This window comes from Ambystoma mexicanum, chromosome 1q, assembly GCF_040938575.1.
Source record: "Ambystoma mexicanum isolate Mex_15411 chromosome 1q, UKY_AmexF1_1, whole genome shotgun sequence".
In the NCBI taxonomy this organism is placed as follows: domain Eukaryota; kingdom Metazoa; phylum Chordata; class Amphibia; order Caudata; family Ambystomatidae; genus Ambystoma; species Ambystoma mexicanum.
Window position 1 is genome coordinate 597,609,624 of NC_090922.1, and position 26,217 is coordinate 597,635,840.

The 26,217-nt window shown below is 45.8% G+C and overlaps 1 protein-coding gene across 4 annotated transcripts in view; it reads right to left on the minus strand.

Moving 5' to 3' along the window:
* Window positions 1-339: 339 nt before the first annotated feature.
* Window positions 340-26,217, minus strand: part of KIAA0040 (KIAA0040 ortholog) — a 179,969-nt gene continuing 154,091 nt past the window's right edge. For all 4 annotated transcript variants that reach the window (XM_069641138.1, XM_069641136.1, XM_069641137.1 and 1 more), the window contains one exon: window positions 340-9,903. In XM_069641138.1, the coding sequence (XP_069497239.1) occupies window positions 9,522-9,821 (300 nt within the window). In that variant the 5' untranslated portion in view covers window positions 9,822-9,903 and the 3' untranslated portion in view covers window positions 340-9,521. The remainder of the gene's footprint in view (window positions 9,904-26,217) is intronic.

Genomic DNA, 26,217 nt, shown 5'->3' on the forward strand with positions numbered 1-26,217 from the left:
TCATGTCTCCGCGGACAGGGCGAACATGGGCTTTAATGGCCCGCAGCCCGATCTTAGGCCCTCGCATCACTTGGGCCTATCAAAGCTCAGGCTGGTGTGCTGTTAGAGCCCATGTCCGACCCCTCCACCGGGGAGTGAAAGCTATCACATATTTGATCAAAGTTGGGCCACAGGTTGTGTCACTGTCATGGGGACACTAGTCATTAAGAGGATGTTCCAGGATCTTTCTTCTATACATGACTGCCAAGCTCCTAAGGAAAGGCCCGAAGAAAGTGATTGGGATGCCTGTAACTGACATGCCAACTCCCAGCACAGCACACACACAAACAAAAACGCAGGAACAGTTCAAGACAATCTTTATTATCTTCTGTGATGTTGGCAAGCAGCTGCATGTGTTGTTCCCTGTCAGGGGGACAAGACACAATATGGGCACAATACACACCACAGAGTGCACGGTCAATCCTTGTGCACCGGGAGGCCTGGATCTAATTGGCACATGATTTAGCTGTGTCATGATTTAGAACCTCTTGGCAGCACACACCTACCCAATCCGAGCCCAACTTTGAGGAATGCAGAGGGAAACTTGACGCAAGTGGAAAAGGGCATGGGGGCACCATATCCGACTGAAGCGCGTGTACGTCAACCGGTGACCAGCAGCCTCAAGTGCACGTCTTTCCCCTGGCACACTATCATCTTGGAGCAGGCAGTCTAAGGGGTCCATCACAAGTTGGGTGGTAGCCCTTAAATGTGGCGGTGATACTGGCCCTATCACGAGACTGGCTTATTTACCCCCAGCTATCAGCTGGGGGAAACATGTGCAGAGAAAATGCCAATTTCTGGCACAATTACCGCCGTCTGTATTACTGCATGGTAATTGTGCTGAAAATTCCCCAATGGACCCAATGGGGAATGGGGATTGACAGCACCCAAACTGTGATCCGGCAGTAATACCACCAGACTGTTGGGCGCCAGCACTAATAAGGTTGTTCGGTATACCAGCCAGAATACCCCCAACTCGTGATCAAGCCCTAAATGCCTTGGATTGGCAGTGCAAAGAAGCTACTTAAGGTTGCAAATAATATAAAAATATATTTATCAAAAAAAACATGTTTTGTGAAAAAATATATATGGCGTCATCAGTCTAAACTGAAACTACTGCACATTAGCACACTTCACCATCCAATATTGTAAACTATTGTATACTACTGTACATTATGATGTAAATAACTTTTCTTTGAAATCTACTATCTGTATTTTCTGAGCCCTACCTATATTGTATTACACCAGTCAATTTATACTGTTTGTCATTATGTAATCTTGTAAGCCTTGCATATCCTTTGCTGCGCCCTGTTACCCCCGGGTCTGGTGCGCATTAGAAATTCAATAAACAAACATCAAGACACTCAGCCTGGCCTTTTCTGATCAGTGACATCTCATCGACAGACGAGTCCACGAGCCAGGTGAATAGGTACATTTACGAAGCGACTTACCTCCTCCTGCAATAAGTGACCTGCATATTGCCAGGCACTGGCATGCTACTGGTTGCAAGCATTGCATTTGTGGTTGGTGATGGTGCGAGTGAGTGTGGAGGGTGTGTTCATTTGGTTGCTGACACAGTTCCTAAATCAGGAGCTATTCGGAAGTTAACATTTTGCTCATTTCCCTCCAAGATGTTCAGTGGGATTGTTGTAGATGATGCTGACTGCACCAAGCCTGTGACGAAGAGTTTAGTTTGTAGTCTATTAATGCCAAAGAGGTGAATAGTATTCACTTCAATCATTTTTATTTGTTCCACAGCAGTAAGAAACAAATGAAAAGAACGGAGGACCACAACACCCACAATCCTCTTCATGACATCATAGCAGAGTCTGTTATAAGGTCCTCCTCCTGAAGAAGTCCTTCCTCTTTTTGAACCTGCGACCCTCAGATATCCGCCATCAAGCCTTGTAGAGGGAACAGAAGTAACACCAGAACCATCGCTACTATCGGACCCTACAGACTCCAATTCGGAAAAACAACTACCCAGAGAAGAAACCATCTGTCAGGAAACATAAAAAAAGCAAGTGATGGAGGGGAAATGGTGGGTGCCATTAATAGAATCCTGATTCTCCGTGATAGGCTAGAAGCAATCTACATTCTATAGTATGGCACAGAGGCTTCCTATTATGCACGTTTAAAACCTTTCTAGGACAGCTCTCAAAGTGTGCACAATGGGTTTGCAATATAATTGATACAAGTGTCATTTTTGGATCAATCAGACAACCAGAGAATGTCCTCAAGGTGGGCTCCAGACCAAAAGGCTGTAGACGCCATACTCCCTCGGGATGGCCCCAAAGAGGGACATGTCCACCACTGCAAGGTCCATTACTCATTGAACCCACCTGGCCAAGGTAGAAGACACAGGGTGAAAGGGTTTACAAGAGGAGAGAAAAGGCTGAACAGCAGAGTCCTTGGTGGAGGCCGTCCATTCACACAAACACAAAACCACACAAAGTTGAGAAATTCAGAAAAGGAAGGAAAGGTAATAACCCTGGACCCAGAGTTACTCCTCTGCCGAACATGAAACCGTACCCTTTCTGCACAGAAAAAACAGTCCTGAAAGATCCAGAGCTCTGACATCTCCCACCATTCTGAAGATCACCAGGCACATCAACATCACCAACTTGGCTGAGAGCTTCTGTAGTGACAGCTCACTAGTCACAGGCCATCTATAAAACAAGGGCACCACCGAGTTCACCCCACGCAAACAAGAATATTTGGAAGGCAAAGTAGATCTGAACACTCTAATGCCCTTCAACAGCGTACAAGCCAACGTGTGTTCCACCACCGGGAAACCCTCCACCAAAGCATGAAATGACGATATAGCGGAACAGTATGTATTGACCGTATGATAAGACAGAGAAGCAGCCAATCCAGCCAGGAAATATTCCACCTGAATGACCCAAGGGATCCAGATGCCGTGATTTGCATCAACGGCCCTGCCTCTCCATGCCCATCATACGACCGAACCGCACTGGGTCCTCAGAAACCCTGAATGAGCATCACAGCCAAAAATAAAATGGGGGGACCATCGACCTGTGAGGCCAACCATGCCACCAATTGGAGGGATCCCTGAAAGCGCCGTGGATGAGGACTGCCCCAGCAGGAGGTCCTGAGGCACTGGCAAGTGACCATGTGCAGGAGAAAAGAGGAACGCAAGGCTGCCCCTGCCAAAGACTGGTAATCGTAACCAAGACAGTGCCCTGCGATTGATCATGAAGAGGTCCTTCCCCCACTGCTGGAAAAGGCATTGGTTGCCCTGGGAAACGGATCCAGGCACTAGTTGAAGTAAACCAGAATCTGCGTGTTGAGTCATGAGGCAAAAAAATCCAACCTCAACTGACCAGAAACAATTGGCACTGAAGCCTCAGTCACCTCTGTCCACCCATCACCAGGAACACGAATCTGCCACTAGATTGAAAGCCCCTTAGAGATACGCCGCCTAAATCTCGATCTGATATCGGAGTTAGAATTCCCAAAAGACCCTCGCTAGGTCCTCCAGAGAACGGGATCAGGTGCCCCCAATGTATTGATATGATGAACCACCGCTGCATTGTCCATCGAGAGGCGTACAATTCAGAGTGGGAGCACCCACCTGTAAAGCACTGGACCTCAAAAGAACTGGCAAACAGTTCTAAAAGGTTTATGTGCCATAAAGACCCAATCGAAGACCATACCCCGTCAAAGTCATTCCACACTTTGCACCCCAGCCTCTTTGGCTTGCGTCTGACTCTAATTGAAGGCTCGGTTAAGGAGGAAAGATAGCCCTGCCATTCCCGGTGTCTTGCCCATCAGGGCAACTCTTCTTTTGCTTCCGTAGAAAACAAGGCCCGGCTTGAATAGCCTAAACCACTGCATAATACTTGCATTTTCTATCCTCTGCAGAGCGCTGTCATGGAGAGGCCCAGGAAGACCATCTGAACGGGTGAAGACAGAAGACATATAAATCAATCCAGATGCTGAACCCAGATGAGCACCATGCAGTTCCTTCATGAGAAGACGTAATAGCCCTGTGGGCAATCTGAGGGCGGGCGCCTTCAAATCTACCACAAACCCCAAGAACTGCATGTGTTGGGAGAGGACAGAATTAGACTTCTGGAACTTGTCAACAAGCCCCAGGCCCTGCAAGAGCGAGATTGCCAACGGCAATGCGAGTGAGCCCCGTTCTCCTGATGCACAGTGAGAATGCCGTCCTAATAAATGATGCGCCCGGGTTCTGAGATATTCCACTACCAGTCTGAGCATCTCAGTGAAACATCAGGGTGCAGAGAAAAGCTCAAAGCAAGAACTAAAAACTGGTAACAGTTCCCTGCCCAATAAACTGCACAAAACGTCTTGAAGCTGGGGACCATGAGGTAGGCATCTTTGCAGTCCAACCCCACAAACCAATCTCTTGGCCTCAGCATGTCTTGTAACACTGCAAGAGTCTCCATCATGAAATGTTGATGCACTCAAAACTGCTTCAATTCCCTGAAGATGATCAATATCCTGAACATCGTGTCCTCTTCTCGCACCAGAAAGAAATTGTGCTGAGATCCCAGTCCCGGTGAAGGCAAGCTCTCTCTAAAGTGTGTTTGTATAACAGTTCCCTGATCTCCTGGCTTACCAATGGGTGCGCCAACATTGTTCTGAAACTAGACATCCTGGGGCAATGCTATACTGGAGGAGCTAAAAATTCCAACTGAATGGCCCTTATGGTTTTTAACACCCATGGGTCTTGAGAATCTAAAAACCAGGTTCTTGTTAAGAACTTCAATTGTCCCCCTACCAGGCCGCCTACCTACCACCCTGGGATCAGTTTTACATAATCTGCTTAAAGGCTGCTCTGCCTCTTCCACCTCCAAAACCACGTTCATGGCCGCCCTGGGCCATTTACGGGTAGATAGACTGTCTTGTACGCTGAGGAGCTGAAACTGGCACGGACTGTCGAGTTGTGGAAGGGCCTGGTGGAAAGAATTCTCGGCCGGCTTTACGGCCCCTATGGCCAACTCTGCGAGAGACCCGCTGGGATAATATTTTCCTGAAACAAGATTGTGCTGTCTCCAAGGACATAAATGTTCCTACATAATGACTGAGCTCTTTCAGTAAGTACTTGCTGGGATAAGGAAAACCACTCCAAGCGGTCTCCTGTTCTTAATGTTTCCTCCTACAAGGAGCTTTAGATGGCTGAAACTGCATGTCCCCCTGCACCAGAATGTGAAAGGGAGGAAGCACTGGGAACCCCCAAAGCTGGAGCTTCTGAAACAGATGACTGGATAGACTGAGATAAAGATGCCAACTTCTGCTCAAATGATATGATATGATAAATGTCTTATCTACTGCCTGAGTCAGGAAAGAACTAACATTTTATAAAGTGATCATGCCATACATCTTTCTCCAGAGGAACCCCCTCCTCCTCCACTCAGTACCCCCTCTTCCTGTGCCATGCTCACAAAATGAAATAACGAACTTACCCTCTCACCAAAGAAGTCCCAGAAACAAAGTATGTATTTGTTCCTCGAAGACGGCACTTTCCTCTAAACCGTGCTAGCACGACCCCACAGAAAATAGGCTCTCTGGTGAATGCCTGCCTCTCTGCCTTCCTGCAGCGCGTAGCGGATGCACCCCTACCATGGCTGGGGAACACACCAGAGTGGAGGCCAAGAATTTTGTGCAATGATGCAGCTCGTCTCACCCCTAGTTAAGTCTTCCTCCTTCCTTGCGCGCACAGTGAGCGTGGATACTTATCTGTACCATTGGAACAGTAAGAAAAGAGGAAGGACTGCTTCAACAGGAGGCCGTTTTTAACAGACCCAACTATGATGTCATGAAGGGGATTGTGGGTGTTGTGGTCCACTGTTCTTTTTCTTTGTTTTTTGCTGCTGTGGAGCAAATAAAAGAGATAGAAGTGCATAATAGGAACCCTCTGTGCCATGCCATAGATGAGCATAAAGGATATAGCTAATAGATCTTACAAACACCAGATAAAGAAGGCACAAGATACTCAACAAGCCAAAAAGAGATTTCCTGTGAGCCCATTGGAATTAATGGCAATTGTGTGGTTCTGCCAATCAGTAACAAAGACATTTTCTGTTAAAGAAACAGCTACTGTCATCTCCCTGCATACAAATAAACATAAGCATGCGTTCTGCACAGGGTCCATCTACAGAAGATCACACCACCAAATGCGCCCTTGTGGTCCAGAAAAGCAATACGCAATGCCCTGGTTCCGTTTGGTTCACTAAAAAGGTATAGAAACCTGTAGCACCCATGTATTTTTAAAGGATATCCATCCCTGACACACAATATTAGAAAACATTGATTGGGGGGCAGGGGTGTCGCTAGGTCTTGAAATGATCAGGGGCTATGCTAATGACGGGATTGTCGGGATTGGGGGCTAGCTCACCTTTTGGTTGTAGCGACTGAGCTTCTACCAGCGGCTACAACCAAAAGACCCGGGGCTATAGCCCCCCTAGCCATCCCCTAGCAACGCCTCTGTTGGGCGGGGGGGGGGGTTAGGGGGGGCCTTTGCACTTGTGTGCCATGAACCCCCAGGTGCATCTTTGCTTAAGAAAAATATTTTTATTCAAATAATCATTTTGTTCCAACTTTCAATCGGAATATCAGCGGTCCCGTCCATTGGCCAGGTTTGAGACTTGCCTTCTATTGTCTCTTGCATGTGTAACAAAGAATGATAATTAAATGACGCGCTGATTGAAGTAGATGTGATCTGGAATAATTTGGGAATTAGGCATTGCATTGATGAGATGAAGATACATTGCACGTTCGGTGTCTTCAAGATTATGGATCAGTATCTTTAATATCAGCATTGCAGCGAATATAAAACAATTCATCTTTTTAATAATACATAGAGCTCTTTACTCGCCAACCTGTTTCTAGATTTGCGTCTCTAGAACCTCATACCTGTTGGTCCTTTAATTCCAATGGAGCCTCCTTTAAATACATGACCTACAAATGTAATATTGCCCGCTTTTTTTGGTCTCTGATATGGCCTATATTGCTAAATATATATTCATTCTGTAGCCCCTCTAAAAGTGGAAAATATTTTAGTTAATGCTGTTGGTTTATCAGAGCTTTAGTTTACTAATTCACCAAATGTATTTAATGTATTTACTCTTGTGGCGTTCCAGGTGTTACTAAACATGGGAAAGATGAACCAAACCTTAACATCAATGATTGGTGGAATGTATCGTGTTCTACTCATGGAATGGAATCCTGTATTGAAAGTGAAGGTCAACACCAGCACAAATTCGAAATAAAGTGACTCCATTCATTAAAGTTCTCAATTACACCCCTCCCATTGCTGGAATTCAACACTTTGATCGCAGTTCAAATGCTCATAAACCCCCAGGAACTTGTACAGGATAATATCATTTCAGATCTCTGAGTTTTACCCCCCCCCCCCCACCCCTTCACCTGCATGTTTCTGTAACATCTTATGGTGCATCTTTTGGTGCATTTTATTGTGCACCTTTTGGTGCATCTTTTGGTGCATGTTCTGGTATCAGATTATTGAAATGTGATAATCATTTGCTGTTATTCAACAAGTTCATACTTGTCTAACATTAGGCATAATATGTAACAATGCTTTTATATATTGCTATTACATCATTCTGCACTGTCTTAGTGCATTTACATTTCAATGCAAAATATTTAAAATAGAAAATTAACATCTGAAACTCTAGCTTGACCTCGGATCTCACGTGCAGAAAAACATTGCGAGCACAAAAATGATATATAACAATATTTTAAAGGTGTTCATGCCGATTAGGTTTGGGTAACAAAATGGCCTGCTCTAGAGACAAGCATATCGTCAGAATGATCAGCGTGGCTCCGAAAAAAGATACACTGACGCTTTCATGTATATTTCACATGGTCCTAAAGAGCGAGCATGCGTGGCTCCGGCAGCCGGCCTGACCTGCGCTTTCATCCTTCCGAGGTTTATAAATCAAGTCCCAAAATCGGGCAGTAGCAACACCTGCTATTGCAGTGCTCACAGGCTGGAAGAACCCTGCATTGGGCTCTATATAAGAGCAGACATTATTATTCTCATTATTATAACAGTTATCTTGATCTTCCAGGAAACCAGCAAGACTGTACATATAATTTTAGTTAAATATTATTTGGGATATGCTATTGTATTTTCTAGACGATAGATGGCGCAATTGCTCAATGAAAGTAATTTGTAGAAAAAGAAAAACATCTGCAGCTAGTCTGCTGTCTGTCCTCATTTGGAAACATTGATGACCAAAATAATGCCAAAAGCGTTTACTGTTGCACCACAGCTTTCCCTTCAAGGGGGGTGGAGGGGAGGGGACATGTCGCCAGAAGATCCAATCGAATATGCAGTTCCATCTTTATATATATTTTTTCTTGTGCTCATATGTATAGCAGCCACTACATACATATGTTTTTCGGGGACAGCAAATGCAGCAAAAAGCTTTTTAGGAACCACAGCTGGGCAAAGCCGACAGCTTCAGCTGTTCTGCAGGTGGAAGTGTTTTTCTATTCAGATATTGTGAACATTGAACACGTTATATCTTTCAATTTTCAACAAATTATGCCCATAAAAATGAATTATATGTTATAGGTTTTAAAAAATGAAACCATAACATCTTACAACACGTGTGTGCATTCACCATACAAACGACAAAAATCAAAGGAGACAAGCCAAGTCATTTAATTTAGAGCTGTGTGTCTTGGAATCCTGTATTGTTTAGAAACCAGGTTCACGAAGGCGCACTTGGTTGGGATGTTTGATTACACCATAAGCTTCTTGAAAGCTTCTATTAATTATTTGCCGTTCGGACAGACGGGTTTACAAGCAGGAACAACCGTTTCAATGTACTACTGGCCTTAGATCTGTTGTGTATGCATTTCTACACAATGAACAGGAAAAAAGTGCCAAGCTGGCACGTGCTTTCTGCACCAATATAGTTGCTCTCTTACACCTGGCAAGCTCCAGCTATCTGAGCCAACACTAAGAATCGCTAACGTTGTACCATATTCCAGCACGACGTGAATGGTCCTAGGCACTTCTGCAAATCTATACATTCCATTTGGTTTTCGTGGTAAATAAACATTCTGTCACTCATAACCAACAACAAAGGACATTTTGTGTAGGCTTAGAAAGGATGCAAAGAGTCTTTTAGAAAATATTGGTGGCAGCCGTGTGTTTGTGTGGCACGACCACCTGCCCCGCCACATTTAAAGAGCATTTGCAATTATTGCGCAGGTGTTGGTGGGGCCTGATTTTCCCGTCGCTGTCTAGCGTTCGTTTGGAATGTGCTGCTAATGAGCCCAGCGTTCAGTCTCGTCCACCGCGGCCATTTTGAAGAAGTTAAGGTCTGGGTCGCCAGTCTCGCGGTCTCTCGCTTGGTGCACGCATGCCTGAGCAGTACGTCAAATTCACAACACAAACCCTGCTTTCTCTGCATGGCTGCCTAGTCTGCTCTTTTCAGGGGTTATCGTCCACGCGCCGCCTATGCCGGCAGCGAGGGCATCTTCTCCAGCAGCATGGACTTGGGGTGGACAGAGATCCAGAGGTCCTCGTCCTCTTTCTTTTTCCTCTTGTTCTTCTCTGGCTTGGCCCTTGCTGTGACGCTGCTCTCCTTGCGCCGACCGCAGCAGCAGCAATGGCAGCAGGCCACGGCGGTGACCAGGAGGACGGTGAAGGGCAGGGCGATCAGGACCCCCAGACACACACTCTGATACACGCCCTCTCGGTGTTTGCTCTCCACCAGCTCCCAGAGCCGCGTGAAGAATTCTGTGATCTTGTCCATGGCGGGGTGGGCCGGGTGCCCCTGCCAGAAAGCACTGCTGCTGGGCACCAAGGGTCCCCTTCTGGTGTCAGCCTTAGGAAGCCTGCAGGGAAGAGACCAAACAAAGTCAGAGAGCTGCACACATACGTTTACATATCAGCATGCACATGGGGGCGAGAAAATGGCACATGGCAAGAATGACCACACATAACACAGTCACTTCATGCAACACGGCGAGTGATGAGGTTTCTTTACTTCACAAGACTGGCTGCTGAGTTGTGTTACTCTTACTGCTAAGAAGCCGATCATACTACAATAATCACATTGCTCAATTACATGGCTTGCGTCACTTCTGCAGCTTACACACATATCCCTGAAGAGGCCGCCCTAACCATTTAGATATCCTGCCAGCTTGGCGAGTACCCTATGGTGAGCTGTCCCATTGATTTTTATTTATTTAATTGTTTTTTTTATAGCACACCCAATACCATAGCTGTGTTTGGTTCTAAGTGCGGACCCGGGATTCGAACCTCTGTTGCTCTACAGGGATCTACTCCACATGGCTGCCCATGCGCTATCACATTAGGAAAAGATTTGCGCACTTCATAACACTGCAACAACACATAAACCACACCAACAGCACACAAGGACTGACATCAATCCGATGCTCGCACCAAAGCTCAGCACCCGGTGTAAACCGAGTTGAAGCTGCCAACAGAACACCACTCCTCTCACTATCCTACTCCCGCTTCACCTACTAACCCATCCCACCTTCTCGTTTGCAGATCCGCCAGAGCGCCCGGGGACCAACTCCATTGGTGACGGTGCGCGGTACAAATACCTTTAACATTTAACATTCCAACTACAGCATGGACAGCCTCGTCGACCCCGCACTCTTATATGCATTTGATCATTTCGAGGGCACACTTTGGGTGTGTTTAAGGGCCCAGCATTAGAGAATGACCCCGGGCTTATGTTGGCAATTTTCTGCCTATCATGCCCCAAGTCAGAGAGAGGTGGGATACGGTGCACAGCAATGATGCAGATATTTGGCAGGTCATTTCTTGATCCATTTTATGGCAGTGGCAAGCTGCCAGTTTACGATGTGTACGATCAGTAACGTCAGAAGATAGGACATCACACATAGTTTCTCATCATGATAGAGTCGGAGGTCACATCACACAGATCACTGCCACCAGTGATCAGATGAGAAAACTCACAGCAAGTCATCTGACATGGATTAAAAAACCATAACAAGACAATTGCCTTTTTGTCTTAGAAAATATATGCCTCAAATATCCAAAATGTAGGTACAAATTAACAAAAATATCATTAAATTGAGAACGAAACCACAGAATCACTCTAAAAGAATTGCATTAGCTGCAATCTCCCCTGAAACATTCTCTTAATTCTTAATTTGTGTGCATGTTTTGTAGAGCGCTACATGTCGCCTTGCCATCACTTGCGGGCACCTATGAGCAAGGCATAGCATGTAGACATGAGCCGTGACACTTGGGGCCAATTAGCTGTGCCCATTTCCTGATCAGCTGCTGGTTATATCAATGTGTTGGAAGGAGCGTAAGCAATGAGCTCCCCTCTGGGTACGGAGTCCTCCTTCACAAGAGGGCAGAGGAGTCTGGGTTTGTCTGCCTATAGCAGAAGTTGCCAACCTGCCCCTCTCCAGAGGCTTTGGCCTACAACTCCCATCAGCCCAAGCCATTATGGCCATGTGCATGGCTTCCAAGTGACCAATCATGCAGTGCTTCACCTCCTACCGCTCCAGCATAGACCAACTCATCCAGATGGGTCCCAACAGATCCTAGCACCACCCTCAACATCACCCTGCAGAATGCCACCAGGCATCATCCTGACCCCCATCATCTTCAGCCTAAACATGGAACCTCCGGGGGAACTCCTTGTGCACACCAATATCACGATATACTAATAAGCAGATGACACACAACTTTATCTAAACGATCACCTGCATCAACAGCATCCATCGACTGAAACACTGCCTGTTCCTCATTCAAACCTGCATGTCAAATGCCTATCTAAAGTTCAACCCGACAGATGCCAATTTCCTTCTCCAAAGAAACCCCCTGCTCCCCAAGTAACTGACGTTCCAGCAGACAAAGGCCATTTTCAATTTATAAAGAAACCCCACCAGTACCTGAAGTTCAACCTGACAAAGGCCACTTCATAGGGGGTAGATGCTCTCCTCCGCAGGTGCCTACCTCTGGAATGGCCTCACTGCCCCCTCAGACTTGATCTTGATCTCCTTATGTTCCAGAAGCTTCTCAAGACCATCCTTTTCTCTTCCTCCTTCCCTCTGCCCCTCCCCTGCTAATGTCCCCCTCTGCCTCTTGGTCTCCCCTGAACCCCCCCACCTGCACTTGCTATTCCGGGCTCCCTCTGCCCTGGACTAGCTTGGTTGGGCCTGCACCCCTTGAGCCCTTCCAGCCCCATCCCTCTCACTTAGCACGTGGACCTTGGCTCCCCTACACAGGGCTTTACGTGGGCCGGGGCCTGCCGGGGTTGGGCCCCGGCAGGCTCCGAAATTTCATTTTGAGGCGGGGCCCTGCCAGGGCCCACAAATCTTCCCTGGCAGCCCCGGCACCGTCACGAAAAGGCATTTTTTTTCTACAGCCTGAAGCTCTCGCTTGTGTGCGAGAGCTTCAGGCTTCAGAAAAAAATTCCTTTCAGCCATAATGATGACGCTGCACCTGCGAGGCATCCCTTTAAGCAAGAGATGTCCGTGGGCCGGCGCCACCATTATGGAGAAAACGTGAGGCCACTGGAAGCAGAGGACTTTCTTTCTAAATACTGAAGCTCACATGGATTTGCGGGAGTTTCAGTCTTTAGGAAACGGGCCTCTGCTTCCAGTGGCATCACCCTTTCAGCCTTAATGGTGACGCTGCCCCTCCCCAGCTGGCGAGGGCCAGCGCCACCATTAAGGCTGAATAGGAGAGGGCTGCCCCCTGCCAGGCAAGCCTATAGAAAATAAATGCAAGGATCAGCACCCTCTCCCGTATAGGGAGAGGGTGCTGATCTCTACAAAAGGCTGCCTGGCAGGGGCGCCAGTAACACATTGAGCTGAGGCTCGTCAGGAGGGCGTGGCCTAACGAGCCAGCAGGACCTTGTCGTTAGGACACGCCCCCGTGATGAGCCCCAGCTCATTTTGTAGTGCCACTTAAGGCACTGCCCCTACACTCTCTGCATTCCACTTGCTCTGTCCACCTTACTACACCTTACTCACTGGAGTCCTGGATGCCACCTTGTACCCTGCAGCATGCCTTAATACAGAACTAAGGTAACTCAACGACATCACCCCATTCTCCAGGTGCTACACTGACAATCCTTTCACACATGCATCATGTTCAATACAAGCTGCTTCACCTACCAGGCCGCCACAACCCAAACACCACTGCACCTCACTGACAGACGTACGATGTCTGAAGGCCTGCACACCCCCCAGAAGCCACAACATCACCAGTCTGGAAACAAAGAACAAGAGAGGAAAACACAGCAAACCAGCCTTTTCCTGCTGTGCACCATGCCTCTGGAACAAGTTACCCACACAGAAAAGACGGGCCTCCACCACCCCATACTTCAAGAAGGACCTGAAGGCCCTAATCCTAATGAACATCTCACCAATCACGGATTGCTCCTCTCGCTGCTCATTCTCCCCTAGTGGGGCTCTCCCACCCTTGCGCTCTCCCTGTGCACCTTAGCTCTGCTGCGGACATCATGCTACCCCTGTAGTGTGCGTACCCTGTGTGTAGCGCGACCTTGCTTCTCAACTAGGTTTGCGATTTATAAATCCCATACATACAATAAAGAGGGACTATAAGAGTCGTAGTCCAAAATATCAAGAGAGTCGGCTATGGGATGGGGTTGTCTCGGAGTTGTACTAGCTACACATACTGTGAGAACCTAGACAACGACCAACAACCCATTCCAAGTGCTATAGAGCCTAAATTATACCAGGAACGGTCGTCAGGACATGTTTTGTTGTTTGCTTTTATTTGTAAAGCACAGCAGTGCCATATGTTCAGCTACAAGGCACCAATACACATTTACTCACAATATGAAGAAATAGACAAAATAAATAAAAGCAAAGTACAATAACAAACAGTTGATTCACCAGTAAGTCAACCAAAGCAAAATAGACTGCAGTAAGTGAGCCTGTAATAAAAAATGTAGGTCTATTTTAAAAAGAATCTAAATGAGGCCGATGGAGGAAATCTAGGTAGGGAATGCCACTGCGTTGCTCCACCAATGTGCAGAGATTTCCCAACCAGGCAAACTTTCCTAAACAAGCAACTTTCACTTTCAGAACCGCCCCAGATATCAAACGTCAAGTAGATGATGGGCACATGATGGGCACATCGCCAGGCCAGTTAAATAGATTAGATCCACAACGAATTCCATTCAGGGTCAGACTGGGCCATAAAATTGTTGCGGGCACCAATGAAAAAGTGGCCCACAGTTGCAAATGGCAATTCATTCCTTTTGTGACACTGTTTAAATAGTACCCAAGGGGGAGTTTTTTGATAAAACGTGATGCAAATTGTTCATTTTAAAGAATATTTATTCAGCAACACTGGTCAAAACTATTAGCCGCATAGTGAAGTAACTCATCAAACTGGCCCACACAGACCAAAATAAGTGTCCCACTTTGACTCAAGAAACTGGCCCACACCAGCATTTTGTGTTTGTGGTTCAGTCATGGGCCCATTTCCTTACAGGCCAGTCCCACCCTGATTCCAATTAAGAGTAAATACTCTGGACTCTAGTAGAAGACGGAGAGGCTACCGTCCAAGACACTTCCTGGATTCGTTGAGATTGTCATATTTGTAACTTAAAAAAGAATATGGACAGCTGTATTTTGAACAGGCCTGAGTCTACCCTGCCAAGCAGCAATGAACATGGGATGGAGCAATTACTTATTCAAGCGTTTCCCCAAAGGGAAAGACTAAGCAAGGGGCAGATTTTGGATACATTAAAAAGAGGAAATCGAGGTGTCTTTACCTGAGCATCAAATAAGATCTCACTTTCAGGAATGACCCCTAGATTGCACACAGATTTCACAGGCAAAGCAGCAAGGCCACACTCTGCTGGCCATGGAAATGATAACATGCGGCCTAACAAAGGAATCTCAGATTTGCCCCCATCAAGGCACAGCCAGGTGCACCTGGTTAAGGCATCCCTCTATAGATGTGCTTCCATTAATCTCATCATTGAGGAAAGGCAGAAATCCTATATCATGGAACTGATCTTCCCCAAGAGAGACCCCACTTCCATTCATGGCCACAAAATGTCTGCAGGCCGAACCTCCATACTCTCTGCCTTTCTTACCCAAATGGAAACATTTACCTACAGAGTCTTGGGCAAAATAGAGAGTTTCAGTGAGTCAGGACCGGAGTCTTTTATGTACAACTCATATTCATTTCACTCGGGGCTTCAGGCAGCACTGAAGCAACAGCATTCAGGGAAATGCCCTTAATTGGGGGATGAAAGCTATGCAGCCAGGGGTTGTCGGGTTTTGATTTCCTAAGCTCTTTGCCTGAGCCATCGCAACCCAACTGCTTCCCTGATGAGGTCTCAGCGCTCTTGCCCTGATGAAGTTCTTCATCAGTGTTTCGGCCGCATTAAGAAAGCAGGAGAATGTACACGCACTTGTTCCTCACAGGTCGCATGCTCAATAGATGTCATGATTACATAACCGTCATAATGAGAAATATGCATAATTGAGATAGAGGTTGTACTTGTGTCTCCTCAAAGAAGCGAAACTGTTTTAGTTAGAAAGGCTACTCATTTATGATTTGATTCAAATATTCCAAAATCTCCAATTGCTCCGTTCCCCAACATGTTTGCTGGACTGATTTTTCTGTCTACTCTGGATATTTGATTGTCATTTTATTTTATTTTGTAGTTTTGTAATGTGCCAACACATGACAGACGTCTTCCAAGCGCAGCAGCAGAGGGGAGGGTAGTGCAGAAGTTGCAAAGGGGGGGGGGGCAAGGAAGTTCAGTAATGGGAAAGAAAGATGGGGGGCATTTCTTTCCATTCTTACAGTTGCAGTGGCATGGGGCATGGGGGGGAGGAGTGATGGGGAGTGCAGTACAATAACAGGTAACCAGTCGAAATGCCAGATGCATCAGCGATCAAATACACAATAACACACCCTCATGGCATTTAACACTTATTTTATATAAAGGACCAATTACACACATGTGATCGAGTGCCAATTTTTGTTGCAAAATTATTTATTCATACATTTGTTCATACACAAAATGACATCTTTTTCTAAACACATGTCATCTAAATTGTACACCTAATCACCCTTCATGATTACATTGTGAATACAAATGCATGCCCCTGTAAACCGAAAACCACCCAATCAAACCACACCATGCACTCTCTCTCTCCACTTCATTCATACTAAACCAAAAGGGTCAATGAATCCGCCTGAAGTGCAAAGGTCTCCTCAGGACATTAATGCACCACTCTTTTCTTACTGGCATGTATCCTTCCACATTTTTATACAAAAATAAGCCTCATTCCCTGGAAGAAACTGTTGCACGTTTGAGTCTGTAAGGAATTTCAAAATCGTTGACTCGAGTTTCGGCTGGCTGATCTATCTGCAGTAAATACACCAGCCCTCGTCACGACATGCAACTTCTGCCTGCAGGGATGCTTTCCAATCCTTAAGCCAAACAGCAAACATGTTCACCTTTAAAGTTGTATCAAACCGTTTTAACTTGTTCATTTTAATCCAAATGTTTCTATGTTGCAAGTTGCAACCAGGATTCCATGTGGCAGAGCAACTTCCACCCCAAACTCCTCTCGTCTCCTCATCCAATAACTCACACGCTGCGCCTTGGCGTCAGTGCCTTAGAGGGCAGCCTCATTGTAGGCTGGAGATAACTATGCCCCCACCCGCCCCGACCAAACTCATTGCCTGATGCTCTTGTAACTAAGACATCTGTAAAAAGTAACCAATTTGAATACCTTGTTCTTTTCCAAGAGATGGCACAGGCGTCTCTGTGGCACAGAGAAGTAGCACTAAAGATACCTTCTTCCCTCTGGGTTACTGCAAAGGTGACCAAGCGGGTCCAGACCAATCCTGCAATCACGCAAAACCATATTGCTCAATCCAATTCTTCTGGGTGGATCACCAGAGATGCAACCTCCCGTGAACGGTCTCATGACGGAATTCTTTCCTCTGCCCACATGCACGGATATAATAGCTTCCATATATGGATTAAACAAGGCTCTCAATCACGGCAATTGCCCGCCTTTGTGTTCGTTAGAACTACTGAAGGAATGCGAAGTCAAAAGAACCTCACTGTAAAGTGTTCATTCTTTTACAGTTTCATAAAAATCCAAATCACTTGCTCCGCTCAAACAGGGCTATCACTTGCGGCAGTCTGTCACCCACTGCGTTTGCAAGGACAACTGAGAAACACTCAATGAAAAGAAAAGCAGAGCACTACGAGGGGGAATATTTGTTCTCTTACCGTTTTAAATTCCATTCACTGCGCTCGACTCGGAACTCCTGGCTATGTCAATCAACGACTCTTCCGTATGGCATTGTTTATATCAGTGGGCTTCCGGAACTCTATGTTGCACGATGACTACGCTAATCCTTTAGTCGTAAACTAGGCTGCGTGTTTGTCCCATCTGTTACAAATCTACTTGGGGCAACCTTGGATTTGTCCCGCGTGGTGTGCTGAACATGCAGCATATGTACTATGTACTGCTCTTTACCATTGTATGTCTGTGGCCATCAAAGTTAGATATGAGGTCTTCTGTGAACTTATTCATGTTTGATATAGTTGGCCATCAAAGTTGGAGGGCTTGGGGATCAATATGACATCTTGTGAGATCTAATTCATGAATGTTAAGGATTACTAAATCCATTGATTCAATCTACCTTGCTAAGTGGTGTTTTGCGTCATCAGTGATGTTGTCAACAGGTAACGTCTCATTTACTTATGCAAGGAGTACCAACCATTGCAGTTCCTCATTAAGGCCTAAGACATGTGTCCGAAGCCGATGTATCCATTGTTGTTCTAATTTTAATAGCCTGTGCAGCATTGAGAAGTTACTGACATCTTGCCTCAATTGATCTATTATGATCCACTTTATGCCATTCCCTGTGTGATTTGCCGAAACATAGTGTTCCACCAATGGAGCTGTAAATGTTTTGGTGCGGATCCGTGATCCATGTTTGTTGATTTGTGTGACAACCTTTTTTGTTGTCATACCAATATAGAGCAGATCACATGGACATTTGATGACATATATAACATTGGTCGACTGACAATTGGTGAACTGCCACAATTGGCAGGAGAACATGCCATGGACATATAGCTGCGTCCTTACTGTGAATTTGCAAATGCTGCAATTACCACATGCATAATGTCCAACTACTTGTTCACGGTTCCATGAAGCACGTTGGATGTTTTGGGAAAAATTGTATGGAGGAGTCTGCAGTCTTGAATTCACAAGGCTGTCTCTTATGTTTTTTCCTCGGTTAAGCGCAAAAAGCAGAGGGCCCACTGTACACCCTGTATTAGTATCGAGATTCCAGTTTTGTCTTATCAGTTTTTTTCAATTGTACACTCTGCTTCGGAAAAGGTAGCAACACAGACAATGCGTTCGGATTCCGTCTTTTTGTAGGGCATTAGCAATAACACGGAATATCCAAAATGGAGGGGTTGGTCTAATAACCGGAGGAATGGCCGAACAAGTGTGCACACACAGGATTGATTCTAATAATTATTCAAATTCAGTACATCCATACAATTACTCATTTGAAGTGCCCCAAAAGTCATTCCTAACTTTAGTAGGGCAACAATTAGGGAAACAATAACTGAAGGTAGACTTTCAAAACACTTAAACAATCATTACCAAACTAGATTAGGAAGAACATTAAAACACCTGGCCTGTCAAACATAATCCAAACAAAAAAAGTGCCATATTTTTGACATGAAAGAACAGCAAGCAATAGGTGTAATGTACACAAACGTTTTTCATCCTAGTTCTAAAACTAACAGCTGACTAGTTTCACCTTTTGGCCTCTTAGCGTCATTTTCATCAGGGCAAAGAAAAGGTAGATGATATCTTGCACGCCCAAATGTTGATGAAGTTAGGAGGATCATCAAGAAATGAGCTCCCGGAGAAGATATCAGTCACTTTCCAGGGGCCTAATATGTCATGTTCCACAAACCATATTCAACTTGAAGGTTATTTTCTAGAAGAAAAAGGTTCCTCATGCATCGAACAAGGATGCCACAGAATTAAGTGTGCATGAAACCCAGTGGAATTCATTCTTTTCCACACAGGAAGGGCCATAATGACAGGGCCAATTTAAGAAGATCCCATGTTCAGCAAGCCAGTTGGAAGGTCCAGTCCCTGTGACTCTCCAATAACCGCTGCTCTCCCTTTGCAATCAGTGCCGGGAGCACAGCTGCTAGTCCCCATAGCAGGCAATGATCCATATGGAGATGCACTACCCACACCCAAGTGCTGTTCTACGTAAGGTGGTGATGCATTTTTCTGACATACTAAAATGGGAATGGAGCGCAATTCTAGGAATGAACTGAATTTGTATAAGTGTTAGCATACATCCATAGGATGCACGGGTGTTCTTTTTCAAAAGAATGGTGTATGTTACAGTGGCCCTGAGGCAGTGTAGTGCTTCGAATCCACAGGCAAGCAAGTGCTTATGACCATGGCGATGTCGGCAGGCAGGTCCTTATGTGGGTTGATTTAGCTGGTACGGTCTACATGGTTGTGCAGATCTCTGGGTTGTCTGCTCGTCATTGGACAAGCATTGGAGTTCAAGACTACCCAATATTAATAAGGGTGATTTCACACATTAAAGGCTTCTTTTAGCAGGCAGCTTGAAAGCACTTTCGAAAATCCCTGGTGCCTTGGGACCAATTTCATCTCATTTGGGAGGTTTCTCCAGCATTTAGTGCCGGTCACTGCTAGGGTCCTGCCTCCATGAGTTTTTTGGAAGTCGATGTAGTCAGATTGTTGCCCGTTGAGGATTTCAGTTTTCTTCCTGGGGTACATTTCCTAACCCTTCTGTTCAGTCCACCGAGCCACGTTGTCATGAAAGTCAGTGGATAATGCACGTGGATGATTTGAATATGTCTTTTTGTTCGAAGAGTAACTACTGGGGTGATGTGTTCCCATGGTTGGAGGCCAACGAGGAGTCTAGACACAGTATTCTGCATCTGTTCGGGGTTGGTGTTTGTGTACTTTAGGGCTAGGAACTGCGCACACTATTACTGTAAGTTGCCATGACAGGATTAGGGCTCTGGTTACAGCACCCGAATCTTCAGCAGCATTTCCGGGTAGGACACTATTTCCCTTACGATTTGTAGTTGGATGTGGAGCTTCTGGGATGATAGATCAATTTGTAGTTGAAAGATAATTGATTGGTCAAAAGAATTGTGAGGTTTTTGGCTTGAATCATTGAGATCGGGAGCTGTCGGAAGGCCGGGCATGCAGCATTGTAGGCCAGAATGTTTTTGTTCCTTTAAAACATAGGTTGTTGCCAATTGTCCAGACCTGGATTTTTTGCAGTCGTGAGGCAATGCGTTGGTTTGCATTTATGTCAGTGTTTACATGGAGCAACATCTGTTGCCGTTTGCAAACATTTGGGAGGTGAGTTTGACTGGTCCGATAGGATTTGTTAGGTGCCCCTCATAAATGTGGCTACTAGCCACGGGGAGAGTGCGGATCCTTTTGGAAACCCACGGGTTAAGACTGATATGTTGGATTTGAAGACCCCAATCTTCTTCATGCGCTTGTGAAGTATTTCATATAGTTGGACAGAAATTAAAGGGCGGCGCCCTCAATGCCCATCCGGTGTTGGAATCTGTGGACCGGCTGTTGGCGTTTTCCAGTGTCGGGGCAGTGCCGTGTCTAGGACTACGAGGACGACTGTAGTATCCTAATCCAGCGATTCAAGCACTTTCTCGTCATGCAGAAGAGGGTGGTCTCCATTCTTCTTCCAGGATGCAAACGTGGTTCTTTTCTTTCATGACATGATGTCCTCACTGTATTGGGGGGAGATGGAGTGTCATCACATTTTTCAGTATTCTTGGCGGTGAATGGGAAGTTAGAGATGGGGCGTACATTTTCAGAGAGCATTGGGTCCATGTTATTTTCAAGAGGGTAAAAGGGTGTTTTTGGTAGCCGATTTTATCATCACACCGCAAGGATCTGTCAGACTCTGGGCCAACAAGTGTTTAGAATCTGTAATCAGGGTGGTGTTTTTCAGCCGATTTTTTGTTACTTAGATTAGATCTTGATTGTTGTTGTATAGTCACTTTTTGGGGGGAAATGTGGGTTATTTTTCATTTGCAGGAGGTCAGTAAGCTGGTTATATTTTAAACACCTCTTTAGCTTTACAAAGGTCTGAGGTTATGTGGTCCTAATAGAACAGCTTTTCTCTTTCGTCCGATTGCTTGGTGGTAACCTCTGTTCAAGGTTTTGCACCAAGGTTTCCTTTGGGTGCTTAGACTGAATTTTTGCTTTTTCTTTAAATCTGAACCAATTGTTCATGGACATATTTATGTGCAGTCTCTCGGGGAGGATTGGTGGAAGGTTGTAATAGTTCACACCATTTCCCGATTACGGCTGCTCCGGAGTGTATGGGACTAGTTGCTTGGGAGGGTAGAGGACCAGCTGCTCAGGAGTGTATACGACCAGCTGCTCAGGAGGGTACGGGACCAGGTGCTCAGTGGTGTATGGGACCAGCAGATCAGGAGGGTACAAGGCCAGCTGCTCGCTCAGGAGAGTACAAGGCCAGCTGCTCAGGGGGGTACGGGACCAGCTGCTCAGGCGGGTACGGGACGAGCTGCTCAGGAGGCTATGGGACCAGCTGCGCGGGAGGCTATGGGACCAGCTGCCCGGGAGGCTATGGGACCAGCTGCTCGGGAGGGTACGGGGCCAGCTGCTCAGGAGGGTACGGGGCCAGCTGCTCAGGAGGGTACGGGGCCAGCTGCTCAGGAGGGTATGGGGTCAGCTAACTTTGGGAATCTGTTTTCATCTTGTTGTGATCAGTTTGCGGATGTTGGGTTTGGAAACTGGCCATTCATTTAGAAGAGGTTAGTGGTCAGGTGAAAATACTTCCATGTGCTCAGTGGATTCTAGAGGGATGACGAACGCGTATATTGCATCAAGTGTCCATTTCAGATGTATTCTGGAAAACCCAGTACTTTGACCCCAGATTGGTCCTAGTTTTGAATCTCAGGGCTGCAGATTTCTGTATTATATCGTCAGGATTTTGATAGCCATTGCTTGAATGCAGACTGACATCTGACCACTGTATCATGAAGTTCAGATTCGGGCCAGGATGTCAACATACTCCATCCTTACGGTCTATCCTGCATTTTCCCTTATTAATTAGTGAAGGCTGCTGCAAATGAGGAGAGCTATTTTAGCACTATGCTGCCTCCTTTTTTTCATTCTATTTGCAAAGATATTGTATCGTTGTGCGAGCACCTACTGGTATGGTTTAGCTTGCAGTGACCCGCAGCGACCCGCGTCTATGACGCCTAGCGTGTCAGTGTTCCACTCTGCTATGATTTGGTAGATGTTTGTGCCATTTTTCATCACTGTTTAGCAATTTATAGTGCTGGTTATCAGTTTCCTTGCTCGTAGGGTGGGGTCTCCCTGTTTGCAGTGTGCTTACAGGAGTTGCCTGTGTGTTTGCCACTAGCGTGCGGGGCTGGTTTTGGGTATTTTGGGGCGTTGAGTTGTTTCTTGGGTATAGTTGGTGCAGTCTTCTATTCTTTACTCCACTAGACTGGTGGGGTCTTGCTTTTTTTGTATTTGGGACACTGGTGCAGTTGCCTGGTCCATTTTGTGTGTTTCCCTATTTCTTGTTGGGTCCTCTGTGTTTCTCCGTTAACTGCTGTATGTTCCATGGGTAGGGCCCTGAAAGGATTGTCTTTAATAAGGCATCATATATTTGGCTATGTGTTAAACAGGGCCAGAAGTGGGGAGTTCCACCTTAATTCCAACATAAATAGGGCTGCCAAACAATCCGGAAGTAAAAAATAATTTGCACAAAAAAAAACTTGAAATCGTTTTAGTAGCTCAAAACATTGCTTTTAAAAGGTTTTAAGAGGTGTTGGCCACTCGGACGAACCTTTTCAAAACCTGCAAGCCAGAGGGAAAGATTGCAAGCTCCTGCCTGGCTTAATTCCAGGGGTCAAGTCCTACAAAAATAAGTGGGGGGGGGACTCATTAACATACCAATTGAATGTGGCATACTAGAAATTAGCATATCAAGGTGCCCTCTGAAAAAAGTGAGGAACTCCGTCCACCCGCGTGTACCCTCGACTTGAGCCCAGCTTAATTCCAGTGACAGAAGTGTAGCAAAGAAGTAGCGGAACTGTGACCTCGGCGGGGGACGGAATAGGAAGAAAGGGAGCAAGGGTTGTAGTCATGAGTTGAACTAGATTTCAGTTTAGCTGTAACTGTTATCCGGTGGTAAACTGGAGAAATGTGCTTTAACTTCACAAAGAACAGTTCCGCAATGGTAAAAATGATTGCAAAAAGTAGTGGAGCTGTTAAAAGTACAAAATAAAAGAGCAGAACACCGCTCCAGAGCGTTCCCGCTCACTTCGACCACTGCTCAATTCACAAATATTTTTTACCTTTCACGCCAGGCAGGAGTATCTGGCCACGGTGTATCCTTAATATTTCACAGTGTTCTGCGGGGCACATCCATACATATATTTGTATCGTTCTGCTATCTTGCCAAGCTGATGTTGTAGACGCCGGGCCTACTCACGGTAATTAAGGGCCCCGTGCAGGTCTCTCGCCAACCAATATATTTTCGTGACTGTTTCAGCATTCATTTAATGACTGCCAGTGGGGCTGATACATTTGACGGTGATGATCTGCGGTGGAAAGACAGAGCTGCCAAAGAGACATTACCTGGGAATCAACCAACTGTGGACACATTTACAGGAGGGTGATCTTTAAAAAGCAACCTGTGCCATTTATTAGCAACAAAAAAGGGTATTGACATACGGAATGCCATGTAACCTTGCAAGCCATGCAGCCTCGCCCGTAATATGCCCCATTTAGAATCAATGGCAGAATCCCCAAGGTGGCTGTGGTCTGCGCATCACATACTTTTCACATGAGACAGGTCTTATTTTCCACTTGCAGATCCGTTTGTTGGGGTGGGCGAAACAGGCAGCGGCAGAGGGCGCCATTGCTTTGAGGACACAGGATCAGCAGTTGCAGGCCTTCCCAGGGCTCAGCGACTAACCTTTGATCCGAGTTTGTCTTTTACATTTTGAATTTCAAGCAGAGGGAAACCTGCAGCAGAGGGCCTTGCAGTGGGCTATGGCAACATATATTTTAACATGTCTCTTTGTTATCAGCAGAGCATCTTTCATTAAAAAAAAGGAACTATTGGTAGGTGGCTTCAGACAGCAGTGGGCAGGCAATTGGAAATTACTGTTGTCTGTGGCAAGCCCCGCAAGAGGTGCAAATGTTGGACGATTAGAAAAAAAAGGTGCATAACAAGTTACATGCTGTGTGAAGCAAATTATATATATATACCTCCCCTCTCCGGTCTACTCAGTTTTGTGTTAATAAAATATGATATTAATATGTATGATAGATTGTATCAAGTATTCCTTGCCCCTGCTTCCGAGCACTGTAATAAAAGATATTTTATTAATAAGATATTTAACCCCAGTATCAAGGCCTTACCAAAATCTGAGGCTATGGACATTTTGAAGGCAAAATGACTACATTATAGCATCAATAATTACAATAAAATGCTCAGAATAACTTCCTAGCCTCAAATAGTGGCGCTTTAAGTTTGACCGCTGCCTCTCTTATTCACTTTCAGATGGGCTCTTACAAGAATCAAATCTCAAGCCATGTCTTTGCTTCCATGGGATACGATTAGGTGTTTTTAAAGTGGAGCGTCTGAAGCCAAATGACTATATCTTTATTTATTTATTACATTTGTTATAGGCCCACACCCGGCGGTATCACGGGGTAGGTTCCAGAAAGCTTGATTATCTTTTTACGTGGTGGGGGGGGCAGGGGGGAATTGTTACATTCCAAACAGCTTGTAGTTGAGTTAGGTTACAGGATATTACAGTAAATACAATTAAAAAACAATGGGCCTCATTACAAGTGTCCCGGTCCAGTAACAATAGTACTAGTAAGGCTACCGGCACCGTCGTTACCGGACTGGCACCCTACGAATCTGCGAGCAGCTGCCGTCCCGCCCGCCAGACCTGACCTGGTGGGCGGGTCGCAACCCGTTCGCAGACTTTCCCAGAAGCACCAGCACTGTTATAAATGGTGCCGGTGCTTCCGTCATCCCCATTCCCTTTGAGTCCTATGGGACACAAATGGGAATGGGGATTTACATTTTGCCGTTGCCCGACTTCCCGAAACGCTGGGGTCGTAATCGCCCAGTTATTCTGGGAAGACTAGTGCCAGAAAAATGTGCAAGTCCGGCAGCAGCCTGGCGGGTTTACCGGCATGGCTACTGCCGGACTCGTAATTAGGCCCAATGGGTACAGAATGTATAATGTGTAACAGAATGGGCAAGCAAGCAATTAAAATGTATTAAAAAGTCATGTTTTAATCGATTTCTTAAAGCGCTGATGGGAGGTCTCATTTCTCCTATATGGGGAGAGGGAGTTCCACATTTTGGGTGCCGCTACTGGGAAGCTGCTCCCCCCTGCTCTGGAGCTCTTGTATCGTGGAACAAATAGTTGAGTGCTTGAATTGGATCTCAATGTTCTAGTGGCCTTGATTTGGGAGATGGAATTATTGCGATAAATTGGGGCCTTCTTGATGATACATTTGTGGGTGACACACAGCGTTTTGAAGATAATTCTGGCTTTAATGGGAAGCCTGTGTACTTCTCTCCTGGTATTGGAGATGTGGTCAGATATTTTGATACCCAAGGCTGCTCGCAGGGCTTTATTTTGCAAAAGTTGATGTTTAGCCAGATTTGTATTTGAAGTGCCTAGCAAGAGAATGTTACAGTAGTCTAACTTTGACAATATGAGTGCCCGGCCGGGCGAGTGTGAGACAGTTTTGGGGGGGTCAGGAATAGGCAGCTTATTGCAATGAGTTCAGATGTGTACGAGGTTGAGGATGACGGGGCGTTAATGTATCTAGTCATTGTAAGATTGGCATCTAGGTAGACACCCATTGTTTTGCCCTGTTTAAGGACTGGGATGGGTGTTTCATCAATGGTGATAGTTGCATAGTCAGGGTGGAAAGTTTTTAGTTTAGAGCGGGGTCCAACAATGAGGATCTCTGTCTTTTCATCGTTGAGACACAGACTGTTTGTGGCCATCCGCTTTTTGATTATAGCATATCTTGTTGATGGCA